Source organism: Pyricularia oryzae, chromosome 2, assembly GCF_000002495.2.
Source record: "Pyricularia oryzae 70-15 chromosome 2, whole genome shotgun sequence".
NCBI lineage: Eukaryota > Fungi > Ascomycota > Sordariomycetes > Magnaporthales > Pyriculariaceae > Pyricularia > Pyricularia oryzae.
Genome location: NC_017850.1, coordinates 4,786,290 through 4,800,551, shown reverse-complemented (window position 1 = coordinate 4,800,551; position 14,262 = coordinate 4,786,290). Strand labels below are relative to the sequence as shown.

The window sequence follows — 14,262 nt, the reverse complement described above, 5'->3', positions numbered from 1 at the left end:
AGCTAAGCCCTTTACTTTTGGGACAGAGTAGGATTCACTGAAATCTCTTCCACAAGAGAAGGTTTCAGATACCAATGGCAAATTGTTGCGGCCCTCGTGTCTATATTGCTCTTTTACTATCTTTCCTTGTGCAGAATACGAGAGCAAACCCAGTAACTCGTCCTTGGCGTTGCCTTCCATATAATCTCAAAAATAGCGCCTGCTGATCCAAAAACAGTATGACGTATATTAAAAGGCCTCCCCTGTGCCTTTTCTGCTGATGCATCGTTTACCCGGGGTGGTGGTTCGGGTGAGAACTTACTTTTCGTAAAACAAGAAACAAGGGTTTATTCCAGCATGGAACAAAAATCACCTTTGAAGCCCCAGCCAGAACTGTATCTCCTGGGGTAGACATTCAGCTAGATCCACATACTAGTCTAGTGATGGGCTTTGTTAGGTATAAACGGATATAACGGCTTCTACAGCACACGCCAAACAAATCCGATGTTGGGCTTGGCAGCTACCTATATATACATGTGGGATTGCAACTCGAGGCGGGGAAAAGCGGTATCCTTCTCGTAGATACAAGCTACTCTGGACTCTATAAAATGCCACTAGATCGATTCTGGACAAGTTTTTGCAAAGTCGGCCTTGGTGGCAGCCCAGTATCAAATGGCTATGTAAGCCAACAAGCCTAAGCCACGATGCTGAGTAAGGCCCCAATCCACCCCACCTGGCCCAGGTGAGCTCCATGACAAGCTGCATATCAATGTAACCACTTTGTCTTTCTAATGGCTTAGTTTCACGAGGTCAGTGATTTGTAACTCGTAGTAATTATTACCATTACCATTCATTATTGCTGCCACTTTTGCCATCCTTGTATTCATTATTTAGAATGCTGGAATATATAATTATGTAGCTTACAAAAGATAGAGATGCTCCTAGCGGCCCTGAGGCGCATTACAATTTAATGAGATGGAGCTGAAGTGACATCGCTGTATAGTTCTATAGATGAGCCAAGAATCAGCCCTTGATATGTCTGGGTTCTCATGGCTGCTTTTGAGCCTGCGATCTTTCCGATTCCTCTGGCTTAGTGTCCCCTCTGCTGCTTCTCTGCACCCCTGGTGTGAGTAGGAAGAGTAGGTCTAGGCTGCCGCGAGGCAGCATTTCTCCTTGGTCTTTGGCTTGCCCGTCCAGTTTAGTATCCTCCGAAACTGTCACAAAGCTGTCGCCATCACTGCCATCTGCCCGTCCCTCTGTATTTGCACCCGCTTCTGCTTCTGCTTCTGCCCTTGCGTCTGCCACTGCCTCTTTCTCTGGCTCTATCTCTTTCTCTGCCATCGTCTCTTTCTCTGCCTTTGCACTTGCCTCTATCTCCGCCTCTGCCTCTGCCAATGTTGTCGGCGTTAGGTCCGACTGGGTATCTTCAGAAAACAACTTGTCCTCCGTTGGTTCATCGGTTGGGGTATCCGCGTACGGCACGATGCCTATCACAAGACCGTTGGTGTGTTTCGCAATGACGGAAGTTTCATTGTGCCCAAGTGAGTGACGGTTCACGGGCTTGTCTGCGATGTTAGCCTCCGATTCTGTGCTGCTGTCGACGTCTCTCGGACCCAAGTCTGATCTAGTATCTGTCAGTAGGGGGTTCTCCCCGAACTCTTTGTTGCTTGTAGCGTCCTGGTTAGCGTCTGGACAGGAGTTGATACCGGGCATGGCCCCTTCCTTGACGAGTAGAGCTGGGGCCGTGTCGCCGGTTGCACCTTGAGGGACACCGTTTTCTGGTTGCGGCTTCTTGATGCTTCTCCACTCCATGCAGAAAGCGCACAGTAGGGCACAGCAACTGAGTGCCATGGCGGCCAAGAAAATCCTGGTACAGGCAAAGTTGTATGCGCCTACAACCAATCCTCGGTCTTCGCGGCGCACATGACTAAGAAGGTTGGTGATACCCCCTTTGATAATCTCCTCTGCCTGTAGCCCATCAACGCCCACCAACTGTTTCACCAACACATTGCTCAGGATTGCCTGCCCGACCGAAGTGAACACAGCACCTCCTAGCTGCTGGGCGAACATGTTGATTGCAATTCCGGTCGAGACATCGGCCATGGGCAGGACAGTCTGAATGGCCAAGCCTCCAGTTTGCATGCCGAAGCCTAGGCCAAATCCTGTGAGAAACTGGAAACCGATCCAGTGGCCCGAGTCCGTGGTTGGGCTGAATGTGCTCATCAAACCCTCGCCGACGGCCATGATGACAGGACATAGTAGCATCGAGGGCATATAGTAGCCGATTTTCGACGTAAAGATGCCCGACATGGCACTCGAGACAACGAGCGAGAGAACCAGCGGCAGAGTGTATATACCCGAGCGCAGCGGGTCAACCCCTTGGGCTGTCTGGAACCATATCGGAAGGAAGTAGACGCACATGAGCATCCCGCCTGCGACAAAGAAGGTGAAGATGGTCGCAAACAAGACACTGCGCTGTGTGATGACTCGTGCCGGGATCGTGGCCGTCTCGGGACGCAAGATCTGAACGGCCGCAAAAGCCGAGACCAAAACTGCACATGCCACTAGAAGGCCGATAATGACGCCGCTGTTCCACGGATAGGTCGAGCCGCCCCATTCCAATGCCAACAACAACGAAACAACGGCGGGTAGAAAGAAAAAGGATCCGAGTGGATCAAGACGCTTGATATGCGTGAGGAGCGGCGCCGGCTCCGTGGGTTTCTCGGGCGGAGTCCACCACAAGATCATGCATATGAAGGCCACAAGTCCGATTGGCAAGTTCATGTAGAAACACCACCTGAATATCGCGCAGATGTCAGTCACCGCAAGATTGGTCCACGACCAATAGGAACAGGGATATCGCTACAGTACCTCCAAGTCACTGTTCCCGTGAAGGCGCCACCGACCAAGGGGCCCATAACCGAGGCAAGGCCTAGAAGTCCCCAGATTAGTAACGTGATAGGAATCAATATAGCAGGAGATAGGCGTGCGGCAGGGGGGATTCGGCGGTTTGTTGATGAGTATGATTGGCCTTCAAGTTACCACAAGAGACGGGTAGATGAATGATGTACGACGAGGGACCAGAATAGATGCTCCAATATTGCCAGAATCACACCACGCCGCCTTAGGCAGCAGGAGGATTATTTCAAGAGCGGGGAAGGCAGGCTGACAGGCAGGCAGGCAAAAATGGGCAATTACAATAATAGCCTTCGACTGTGGGATTGCGGCGTATATAAGCTTACCAAACGTCATGCCAAAAAGGCCTTGGAACATGGGCCTCTTGTGTAACGGCACCATCATAAACATCAGCATGCATCCTGTGAATATGCCGGCCGATGCTAGGCCAGCAATGGATCTTCCCACGATGAAGACTGTTGAAGTGGGTGCTGCGCCACATATGGCAGAACCAATCTCAAAAACGACGATGGACACGAGGAACGTCCTGTCCAACGACTTCAGTGTTAGCGGCTGTAGAATGGCAGTGATAGGGAAAAAACAGGCGGGTTAGTGAAGTTGCAAAGCATAGCTTACCATTTCGTAGGGTAGAACTTGTATATCCTGCCGAACAAAAGTTGTGACGCTGAGGTGGTCAACATGTATGACGAGGCGTACCAACCGACATCGCCCAGGCTGTGAAACTCGTCTGTTATCCTGGGCACCGCGGTGGCGAGTATCGTTCGGTCGAGAGCCACCAGGAATAGGGCGAGAAAATTGCAGCCCATGATTGCCCAGAACCTTAGGCTGCGTGGGTTATACATGCCTCCAGGGCTTACGGCGGCAGTGTCTGAAGAGCTGTGCCCCTTTGCTTCGGCTGGGGCTCCGGCATGTTTTTCTCGGGCCAGGGGAGCGGAATGAGCTTCATCAGCTCTCCCGGAATCGGTGCCTGCGCCAACGACCGCATCATGGATTGCCGGCTGAGCCGCCTCGATGTCATCGTCAGTAGAAGCTCTGCCGCCCGGCCGTGTCTCCTTCTCGCTTCTGAGCGACGGTGATCTTGGACTGTAATTCATGGCGTGCTGAAAACTCCCAGGAGGTTCAGAGGTTGGCCAAGTTTAATCTATTTCTATACAAGTCAAGATGCGAGAGGCAAGATAATGAGCATCAGGGAAGTAACACCCAGTGGCGGCATGGAGATTGTTGACTGTATGAGATGCTGCCACCCATGGACCTCATACAGTGGGCGTCCAGACTATGATGCCAAATCAATGGCAGGAATGTGGCAACGGATGGGGGCCATCGAGGAAGAGGAAAGGAGTAAAGGAGTAAAAGAAAAAAAAGGGTGGAAAGTAGAACGTAGACACGAAGAGGGGGAGATAGATGATCATGTATTGACCAGACAACACCTAGGTTGTCAGTCTGAGCTTCAGCCGTGCTGACAAGGCGACGGCGGATGGCCTAAACGCCAGGAACCGAGGGCGCGTCAACCGCTCACGAAATCATGCCGTCCGGGTGCGGTATGTTTCCTGTACGACAAGACAATCAATATAAACATGATGAAAATTGCCTCCAGCAGACTGCATATTGATCGAAAACATTCTCGACGTGATACAGATTCAAGCAACAAGTTGAACCGTTGAGCTAGGTTTGGGCGTAATGCTTGTATGCAAGTATTTTTGGAACAAACGTTTAGTGGTTTGCTTATGCTGCCAATTAAGGTAGGTTAGCGACAACAGTCCGGTTGGTGTAGTGTGGTTTTTTCAGAGAAGCAAGCAAACAATCGAATCAAAAGCTCCTGCCGGACATTTCGTGACTTCCCCAATTAGGGTCGGTCCCGAATCCTCTTTTATTTATTTATTATTTTATTTTTAATTTATTCCAATTTCCTTCTACGGATAATGTGGAGTAAGGTAGGTAGCTTGATCCTCCGTGGCACCCTTCCTCACTGGGTAAGGCTCCTTCCCCTCTTCCCGCCTATCGGTCTCAGACTTCCAGTAATTAATTAGCACATTGTTCGGGACCGAGATTTTATGGACCCCATTTGATTGTAGGCAAGAGTTATCCACGCCTTGGCTTCACCTGCCAATTGCAGCGCCTGACGTGCACGCCTCCCCTCACTCTACCCGTGTCTGACGGCAAATCGATCCAAAGTAGCACGCAGCGCCCGGCTTTCTATGTTCTACTTCCCCCGCCCAATGCTCAAACTAGGGTAGACCTCCTATTCTCATTTCTTAGGGCTATTTGGTGTACAAACAAACGAACGAGTGCCAGAAATTTCGGTTTACGTCCTTTTGATCAGTCAATTGTATCAGTCATCTATCGACTCAATCAGTTCATTGACGAGAATTGAACCCTTGCTCGACTTAACCCCCCTCCCCCTCCAAAAAAAAAAAAAAAAAAAAAAAAACAAGATCAAGTTAGTGGCTGTGTAAAGAAGCAAGCCGAGCCATTACACATTGTTCCAATAAAACAAAAGGACAAAAGACCACGCATAATCACTACTCCCATCTATCCATTTCCGGACTGCCTTACCAATACTATCGGAGGTCGGCTTTCTCAATTCTATCAGATGCCTATCCTGATCTGATCGGACCCGATCTAGACCGATCTTAGCTGAGCTGAACGCTGTTGTGTTCGTCCCATCCACTTGGCAGCCAACCAACGAAGACCGGACTAGGTGCCAGGTGTCGGTTACTTCTGTCATCTGAACTGTTCTAGAGCCTTTCTCCATTCTTCTCCATCCCGTGGGTCAGTAACGCGCGGGCCTTTGTATTTTATTTACTTATTTATTTATTCGTTTGTTTGTTTCCATTTTTACCTTTTTTTTTTAATTTTTTTTGTCGTTGTGTGGTGTCCGGTAGCGTGACGGATCCTTCGGACAAAAGCATCACGCAAGGGGGGAAAGCAAGCAAGAAAGAAAATAAGCACGCCACCAACAGCATTGCTGTAAGCAACAACCCACCCACCCCGGCCGGCCCTAGCTTTCGGAACTTCCCTTTTGACACTCCGGGAGCGTGCTTGTTTACACTTGTCTTGTGTCAGATGGTTCAATTTGTGTTACGAGGGTGTTGATCGCTGTACCAAGGACTCTCTCGGATCCGAGCGTCAGCCTCAGCTCCGACTCCCTGTCCCATGTCCCGAGCGTTGGGCGTTGTACGTCAGCACAACATCGGACAGGCCGACATGTCGTCCCTGTCAGCTGATCCCGCCCATGTCCACAACGCCCTGTCCAGCCCGGCTCGCTTGGTCCACCGTTCTTCTGGACAGGTGGATCCCGGCGCCGGCCCCGATGTGTCATCACCCACGAACGGCGCTGGCACTGCACACCCGAATGCCAACCCTTCCGGCCAAGTCCTTACCTCAGCATCGGGTCTAGCCAATGCACCCAAGTCCGGCCCCGTCGCTCCGCCTGCCGAGTCCATCGTCAAGGTGACCAGGGGTCACTCATGTGTTCTTTGCCAGAAACGAAAAGTGAGGTGCGACAAGACCAAGCCTTGTTCTAATTGCGTCAAGGCAGGCGTTGAGTGCCATGTGGAGCCACCTCTGCCCCCCAACAGGACTCGAGGGGCCAAGAAAACGCTCCAACGTGATCTCATCAACCGGTTGAAACGCTACGAGTCGCTGCTGGCTCAGCATGGAGTCGCCTTTGATGCCATGTCCAAAGACCTCAGGCCATCAGGCATCGTTGCAGGCGATGATTTGGATGAGCTGGAGAAAAACTTGGGCGGCCTAAAAACCTCGCCGCAGGAAGACAGTCTCCTATTGGATGATTGGGATTCTGCGTCGCATCACAGAGACGTAAGGAACCTTCCCTCGATCACGTGGACTTGTCGAGAGAGACTGGACCTCGTTTTCTAACATCAAGCTTTTAAAAAGTATGCTCAAGAGTTGCTCGACGAGAGCTCCGAAGATGAGGAACACGAGGGCCACACTATCCATCATGCCTTCGACAAGATGTTTAATAATCACGACGGGTTTCCCTTCGTGATTGGCGGCGAGCGCGTAGTAGCAAACTTGGCCCGCAAACACCCCGAGCCAATGCAGATGCTCAGCTTATGGCAAGTATACATAGACAACATCAACCCATTGCTCAAGATCACACACTTCTTGAGTTTACAGAGCCAGATAATCGAAGCCGGCAAAGACCTTACCAAGATATCAAAACCACTCGAGGCTCTACTCTTTAGCATATACCTGATTGCGGTTACTTCGATGCAGGACGACGAGGTCCAGAGTACACTCGGTACTGAGAAAGGAGTCCTGATCAGCAGGTACCACGCCGCAACGCAGCAGGCTCTCATAAACGCCGGGTTCATGAGGAGTCCGGACATTATGGCTCTGCAAGCTTACGTTTTGTACCTCCTCAGCGTGAGGCAACACGTGGATCCCAGGTCGCTGTATTGTCTTATTGGGATAGCTGTGCGCATGGCCCAGCGTCTTGGGATCCACCGGGACGGTGCACAGTTCGGATTGCCTTCATTTGAGAGCGAAATGCGTCGGCGTCTGTGGTGGGTGCTGGTTATATTCGATCGACGCATAGCCCAGATCACCGGCTCAACGGTGACAGCTCTCACATCGAGCAATTCGGATTGCAACTGGCCACTCAACATCAACGATGGTGACCTGCACGTCCACGCCAAGGATTCGCCTCCTACGTATTCTGGACCGACCGAGGTGTTTTTTCTATTAACGCGCATCGAGTTGGTCATGGCGGCGCCGGCTGGTGGTCAAGGCCCAGCCTACACAACCGCCAGCTCGGGCAGCTCTCCCAAAACTCCGCAGTCAACCGGTAGTTCAAGGCCCAGATTCCAGTTCTCGCCATCTCCATCTGTCCCGGATGTCGTATCAAATGCCGCAAGTCTGAACCTCCCTATTCACGATCTGGACGGATTCTGTCGGTATATGGATGAGACGTACCTGAGGCAATGTGATCGCAAGATCCCACTACACCTCTTCACCTACCTTTTCACAAAGCAGGCTCTCTGCCTACTGCGCGTTATATCCTACTTGCGCCGTGCCGCCGGCGGCCTGGCCGAGGATCTGACAGAGCGAAATGCTCTCTTCGCCGAGGCCATACGTATCGTCGATTACGATAATGCCATATATGCGGCAGGCGAACTCAAAGGTTTCCTTTGGTACTCCCAGATGTATTTCCCACTGCCGGGGTACATGTTACTGGCTCATGAGCTCAAAGTGCGCCGTCTCGGTGACATGGTCGAGAGAGCTTGGGACTCCATTGTCGAAAATCATAGCCGCCGTGGCCTCATGCGCAACCTGCGAAGCCCTGTCCATGTCGCCCTTGGGCATGTTTTCGTCAAGGCTTGGGATGGCCGTATGGCCGCCGAGGCTCGACGCGGAAAATCTCTTTCCACGCCCGAATTTATACAAATGTTGCGGCAGACACTGGGAAAATTGACCGGCAAGGCCCCTCCGACTGAACCAAAACTCGAGAATTCGGGCTCTACGGCGGCAAACACGCCTCAGCAGCCACTCCATGGAGCTGTTCATCATGACCCTCAAGCTCGTCTTAATTTTACAGCGCCCTCTCTCCAACAGCAAACATATCAACAGCACGAACAGCCGCAGCCGCAGCCGCAGCACCAGCAGCACCCCCAACAACAACAACAACAACAACAACACCCTTTACAATTTGCCCCGCCCATGACTTCTGCAGAAGGCGCTGTTGAAGTCAGCGCCGCATTATCCTTGGATGGTCCTGCGATATACGGCGGATTCGATGGCATGAACCAGTTCCATGACAGCCAACAGTCGGACGATCAAATGGACTTCACTCCAATGGATATGGACTGGATCAGTATGATGCCCGAGATTGCAAACTTCATGATGCCACCCCCAAATGGCATGTACCAACCAATGGTTGGCGGTATGGGTATAGGCGGTGGAGGGGCATACGGGGTGCCCATGTTCCAACATCCAACAACCCAAGCCGGAAACCCAATGCCGCCCCAACTTCATGAGCAACATCATCCCCAGCAACCGCAGCAGATGCCATCTTTGGGTGTACAAACGCTTGCACCTCACCCGCAGCAACCACATCTTTCTCAACCACAACATCACCACCAGTACCAGGTTCATCCACCACGACACCCATCCGGGCTTCGAATGCACCATAGAGGCCCATGATATGTTTGGGCTGAACAACTGCGTAATCCGAGGATTACTATTCACTATTCTCGAACTTAAAACTCTTATAGACACTTGGTATGGATTTTTGACGATTGTCACTACCAGCACTCCAGAAAGCGCCGAGATCAGACGGTGCTACAATCTAATCAGCAACTTTTTGTCAATATTCTTTACAGCAGACCTCGTCTTCTTCTCAATTTTCCAACAACTATAGAATATATTCCTCTGGATACGTCTTGGCGTCTGTTGTACGAATAGGTCCATATGCACACCGATACCTTGTACAAATCTACAAACTTATGTTATTGCCGTTTGGATTACACCAGAGTACCATATCCATACTGCTGGTCCTTAACATGACAAAACCTGGTGTTGTATCATGCTGCCACAAGCCCATATTTTGCACTCATGGTAATATGATAGGAAAAGCGCTTTTGTACCACCCCCGACTAGAACTAGTTGCAAATGTGTTCATCACACCAGAATTTAGTTTCTTCGTATGCTCCAAGTTAACGGCAGAGAATATAGAGAGCAAAGAAAAAGAACGTGGGTATCTAGATTATGTATATTTACGTGTCAATGCTATAGCCACAAGATTAAGCTAATACAGCTAAAAAGCGATATCGAGAAACCATGTGTCCAAATGCTTGTAACATGAACACTGAGATATTCACTTTTGTCAGGCGGAAAGTAGCGCTGTTATCTCCACTGACTGTCTCATATCGCCTGTCGACTTCAGACAAGCACTCCGGTATTGAGCTGCACACAGTTATTGAGCAGCGTTGCACCCTCGTGAAGAAGTTCCCACCGTGTCATCTCAAAGGAGTCTCTGAGCACCATCAGGAGTGCCGTATTCTCGTTCATGCCACGTTTTTCGCTGAGCATCTCAGGCGTATCCACGCTCGCATACTTATGCAGGTACTCTTGCATCTGAGTTATGCGCCCCTCTTTGGTTGGTGCCACGATGTAGTCGACACAAGGGCCTTCTATCGCAAAGCCGTAGCACCAGACTATGAGGCCTGCAATGTAGAGCACCCAGGGCCGATGCATGAGCACGTCGGCCTGCGGCGAGTACGGCTCCTCGGGCGTCTGGCGCCCGACAGGAGGCTGCATGGATGGGGATGTGAGCTTTCTGGGCATGAGGACGGACGATAGAAACTGAAGGGCGTAATAAACCGCGTCCCTGGCATGAGCAGATGGTGCCCAAGTATCCTTCATCCGTCGCTTCGAGCTGTTTAGGTCTTGGGTGCCAATTGGCCGTCCCAGCAGCCTCTTTGCACGAGCATATATCTGGCAGTCGACGATATCCACATGCATAGCCATGTGGGCTAGGCTGTGAAGCACCGTACGGCCCTCGAAGATGACGTTTGCCTCGCTGTGCTTGTCCTGGCCATAAAGGTAGACTTCGGATGGTATGTCACCCCTCTTGATAGCCTTGTCGAACTCGTCCCTCCAAACGTCGAAGGCCTGCCTGAGAGCTTGTCGCCACTTTTCCCTTCCGCCCAAAGATTGCAAAGCGGGCCGGCCCAATGAGTACACCTGGAGATCTCGCTGGTTCATGTGGTAGCTGACATTAAGGAGACCGGCAATGAGCACCGTGCGCCCGAACGCGTTCGTTTGAACGGGCTGGTTTCCAAGGGTCCGCCTGAGACCTTCCAGGAATGATATTGGCTTAATGTTGTTTGACTGCAGGTTAGCCTCGAGCCTGCCAACTTCGGCGCCACTGGTCGCCTTCCAAAGATTATCGTCACATGGCAGCGGGAGACGCATTTCATGCGCGACCATTACCACGTTATGGCCAAAGATGGTGCCGTGAATCGAGTCGATCAAGAAGGCGGCAAAAGCGGCACGACGGGTGGACTCGTTGGTAATCCAATGATTCCACCACTCATCAGGAGTATGTGCAACCCCCGAAGTCGAAGATTGACGGGAGCCATGCTGCGCAGTCGGCGGCGAGTCTAATGCCGACTTTCCTAAGAGAGACCTGCCGCGGCGCATCAATGTGATGGTTGTTGCATGATGAATATGCGCTCGCTCGTGTAGCTGTCTTGTTGAGTACATCTTCTCGTACATTTCCAGGAGCAATAAGGACTGAAACACCCATAGTTTTGCAGGAGGTCCAAAGTTTTGAGAGTCCCTGAACAATGCCCATCTTAGGTCCCACGCCAGGAAATTCGATAGCTGCGCTCCGGCAGTTCTAATTTTGGGTCCATGCTCCTTGTCAAGACAGGCAGCGCCTATCATCATCACGGCAATTAGGAGTAGGTTTTGGGCCTTGTCTGGCTGGAACGTAGGCTTGTGCAGAATCGGAACCTGGTCGCTGACGTGCAGCCAGTACGACATGATGTATGCTTGCATCATCTGTCGGCTGAGCATGTGGGAAGGTTGGGACCGGTCACCCTCAACGATGTTCTCCTTCTGACGCTCAACAGGGGCAGATTCGATACCATGAAATCGCTCCTTGATGTATTCAAAGATTTCGCTACTCTTCTCTTCAGAGATGACGGACTCTGGGAGATTTTGATCGAGCAGGTTCGTAACAGACATTACTTGCTGAGGGAAGAAACCAAGCTGTGACGGCTCATAAGGAATGCTGTACTGATTATGAAATTCGCCATAGCTTTGGAAGAAAGGGCCGGGTCAGCGGGCTCTCTGGGCTCAGTGAAGATAAAAAATTTAGGAATGCATGGTAAAGCTTACTGGCTGAATCTTGGGGTCGGTGCTATCCGACCCTGTGGAGAGTCACTGGGCTGGCTGCCCCCTGTGTTGAACAGATATGCCATGAAATCCTCGGGCATACCAGCATAGGGTGACTTGTGGTATATGTTGTCACTCCCAAAGACTGGCATTGTCTGGGGCATGGTCATCTGATCAAGCATCATCAGGTCGCTTCCTCGCTGCTGCCCTACTTGGTCGCTGTATTCGGCCTGGAAGGCGGTGGTGGCGAAGGGCGTGCTCTGGCCCAAATCTGGAGGAATGACCGGGGACGTTGCCTGAGACATGGATATGGGTGACAGATCTAGCGGTGGAAAGTTGTTTTGCGCGGTAAATATTTGTGTCTGGGGTGTGTTTTGATGGCTGTAAAACCCGTTGTGTGTTGATACTGGTGACAGTACACCATAGGGACTTCCATCAGGCGGTACGTTGGGCCGTCGAGGATGAACTCCTGGGGACGAATGGAGAGGCAGAGAGTGGGGTTGAGCCTGGGTAGACGTCACTGGGGACTGTGTGTATCCTAGAGGGTTTTGGCGCATGGTCGGTGAGTAGGTCGACGGAGACACCGCGGTCTGCTGTCCAAAAGAGGGATTTGCGGAACCATAGTGAACATGTTGTGGAACCGCATTAGGATAAGGAATACTTCGCCGGCGATCCGCGGGGGAAGTAGGGCTGGGCACGGGAAACGCAGAGCTGACTCCTGTGGCAAAAGGCGAACTGGGCTGAGGCATGAAGCCATCTCTGTCTTTACGATTAAGGGATGATCCTTTGGCAGTGTGACGATCCTTGTGACGATTGCAGAGGTCCTGTCTGACAAAACTACGGGTACAGTCGCCAATGCCACAGTAGAATATGTTCTTGGGTGCATGATTTAGCTGATGACGGTAGCTGTTGTCGATTCTGGTCAGCAGAGATGATAACTTGCAGATATGAGCGGCCTAGGAACTCACAGATGCTCTGCTCGCGAGTAGCTCTTCCCGCAGCCTTCCTCAGAGCATTCAAACTTTTTATCCAAGCCCTTGCGGCTTCTTCTACGTTTTCGAGCCGGGCCGCCGTCGGAATGTGACGAATTCTCGGGATCTTGGGCGCCGTCGTCGGGCGTTACTTGCTTGAGGTCGCGCTTATCATCTTCGTCCAAGTCGTGTGACTGGCTGCGGGGGCGAGCTCTATCCGAGTCCTCCTGCTTGATTGTATGCGGAGGGGTCGGCTCTTGGCCCTGAAACATATTGCCGTTCGAGAGTGATCTGGGCTTCAGTTGTTCGGCATCATCTAAGATGAGGGTTGCTGTTGCACAGGAAGGTACGGCGGCAGATGCCATTGTCTGTGGACTGCCAAAGCACAGTGCCTCTCGACTATAGGGAAAAGCCGTTGTTCGTGCGACCGAACCGTTCGCAACTGCCCCGGGAATTTACAGACAGGACAAGGCAACTAGGGAGATGCCAAAAGGAGCCAGTGGGGGTCCGCAACGAGGGGCTCAGCGTGGTGGTCGCACCGCAGATGGTTATGAGCGTTTAACCAAGGTATGAACTGTGATGATTGATATCAATGTCGCCCTCGATGATTTGGGAGATGTCGATGACAGACGACGAGAGACGCGCTCTGTAGAGAGGCCCAGATCGTGGGGTTCAAGTGGTTCAGGTTGGCATGGCTATGCAGGTAGATGGGAGCAAGCTCGCCGGGAACCTGCAGATAGTGGTTCCGCGTGGTCCGATAGTCATGAGCAGAAAACTTGGCAAAGAAAGGCGATCGAGGTAAATCGGTAGAAACAGAGCCAAAATCAACGCAACGAGACAGCAACTCAGTCCTGAAACCTGGTTACTACTGTATCGCGTATAGTCAGGTGCAGATTGAGAGTGAGAATTGGCCGTCCCGGTCCCTAGGTATGTGTCGACTGGAGACGTTTGTCAGCGACTTGGCTTCGTTCATTTGCATCGAGACTTAGAATCGGCCCGTGGTGATGTGCAGTGAATGAATGCATGTCTGTTCCAAGTTCTTGCAACACACATTGGCCGCACCAAAGGAATCGCAAGCGACCAAAGGTGTAATGAACTGATCGGCAATAGATAGATGATCGGGTACGGTCCATGTCGATGAGAATTGACTATCCTCAAAGATGACTTCACTTGTTGTTCCCCACACCAATCCCTGTGCTGTCTGGCTGCCAGGACCAGGAGTGCGGCAGCCATTCCGTTGGTGTTTGGTGTGCAGGTATTTGATTCGATTCCTTTTTAGGAGACTTGAAGATATTGGTTTTCTTGCAGAAATCATCTCATAGCTCGAAAGCTCTCAGATTCCCTTCCTTGCATGATGCACGTCGAAATAGTGTATGCAAGCCAAAATAGAGCAAACACAAAAAAAAAAAAAGGAACAGAAATTGTGATGGATACTTTATTTTGCCATAAAAAAACAAAGAAATATAAAAGACGAAAGAGAAATTGAGTCAAAGTTAGGATGCACTAACCCGCAACGACGTAGGTGCCGTAT

The 14,262-nt window shown here is 51.2% G+C and overlaps 3 protein-coding genes across 3 annotated transcripts; 1 reads left to right on the top strand and 2 right to left on the bottom strand.

Moving 5' to 3' along the window:
• Positions 1–829: 829 nt before the first annotated feature.
• Positions 830–4,695, bottom strand: MGG_01778 (aflatoxin efflux pump). The gene is made up of 4 exons (XM_003714734.1): positions 3,511–4,695; positions 3,222–3,421; positions 2,851–2,911; positions 830–2,776 (listed from the first exon to the last, which is right to left on the bottom strand). Exons 1-4 carry the CDS (start codon positions 3,987–3,989, stop codon positions 1,027–1,029), a joined length of 2,490 nt encoding a protein of 829 aa, XP_003714782.1. The 5' UTR covers positions 3,990–4,695; the 3' UTR covers positions 830–1,026.
• A 588-nt stretch (positions 4,696–5,283) lies between these two features.
• Positions 5,284–9,609, top strand: MGG_01777 (C6 zinc finger domain-containing protein). Its single transcript, XM_003714733.1, has 2 exons — positions 5,284–6,714; positions 6,793–9,609. Exons 1-2 carry the CDS (start codon positions 6,049–6,051, stop codon positions 9,058–9,060), a joined length of 2,934 nt encoding a protein of 977 aa, XP_003714781.1. The 5' UTR covers positions 5,284–6,048; the 3' UTR covers positions 9,061–9,609.
• MGG_01776 (uncharacterized protein) lies at positions 9,471–13,096 on the bottom strand (the record flags this gene model as incomplete). Its single annotated transcript, XM_003714732.1, has 3 exons — positions 9,471–11,683; positions 11,764–12,666; positions 12,729–13,096. The coding sequence occupies 3 exons, from the start codon at positions 13,094–13,096 to the stop codon at positions 9,799–9,801; spliced, it is 3,156 nt and encodes a 1,051-aa protein (XP_003714780.1). The 3' UTR covers positions 9,471–9,798.
• Positions 13,097–14,262: the final 1,166 nt, after the last annotated feature.

Excerpts from the sequence above, each read along its gene's own strand:
- MGG_01778 (XM_003714734.1), bottom strand. The coding sequence starts at position 3,989 with ATGAATTACAGTCCAAGATCACCGTCGCTCAGAAGCGAGAAGGAGACA. Across the intron at positions 3,422-3,510 it reads AAGTTCTACCCTACGAAATG|GACGTTCCTCGTGTCCATCG; the intron begins GTAAGCTATGCT and ends GTCGTTGGACAG. Across the intron at positions 2,777-2,850 it reads ACGGGAACAGTGACTTGGAG|GTGGTGTTTCTACATGAACT; the intron begins GTACTGTAGCGA and ends CGCGATATTCAG.
- MGG_01777 (XM_003714733.1), top strand. The coding sequence starts at position 6,049 with ATGTCCCGAGCGTTGGGCGTTGTACGTCAGCACAACATCGGACAGGCC. Across the intron at positions 6,715-6,792 it reads CTGCGTCGCATCACAGAGAC|TATGCTCAAGAGTTGCTCGA; the intron begins GTAAGGAACCTT and ends GCTTTTAAAAAG.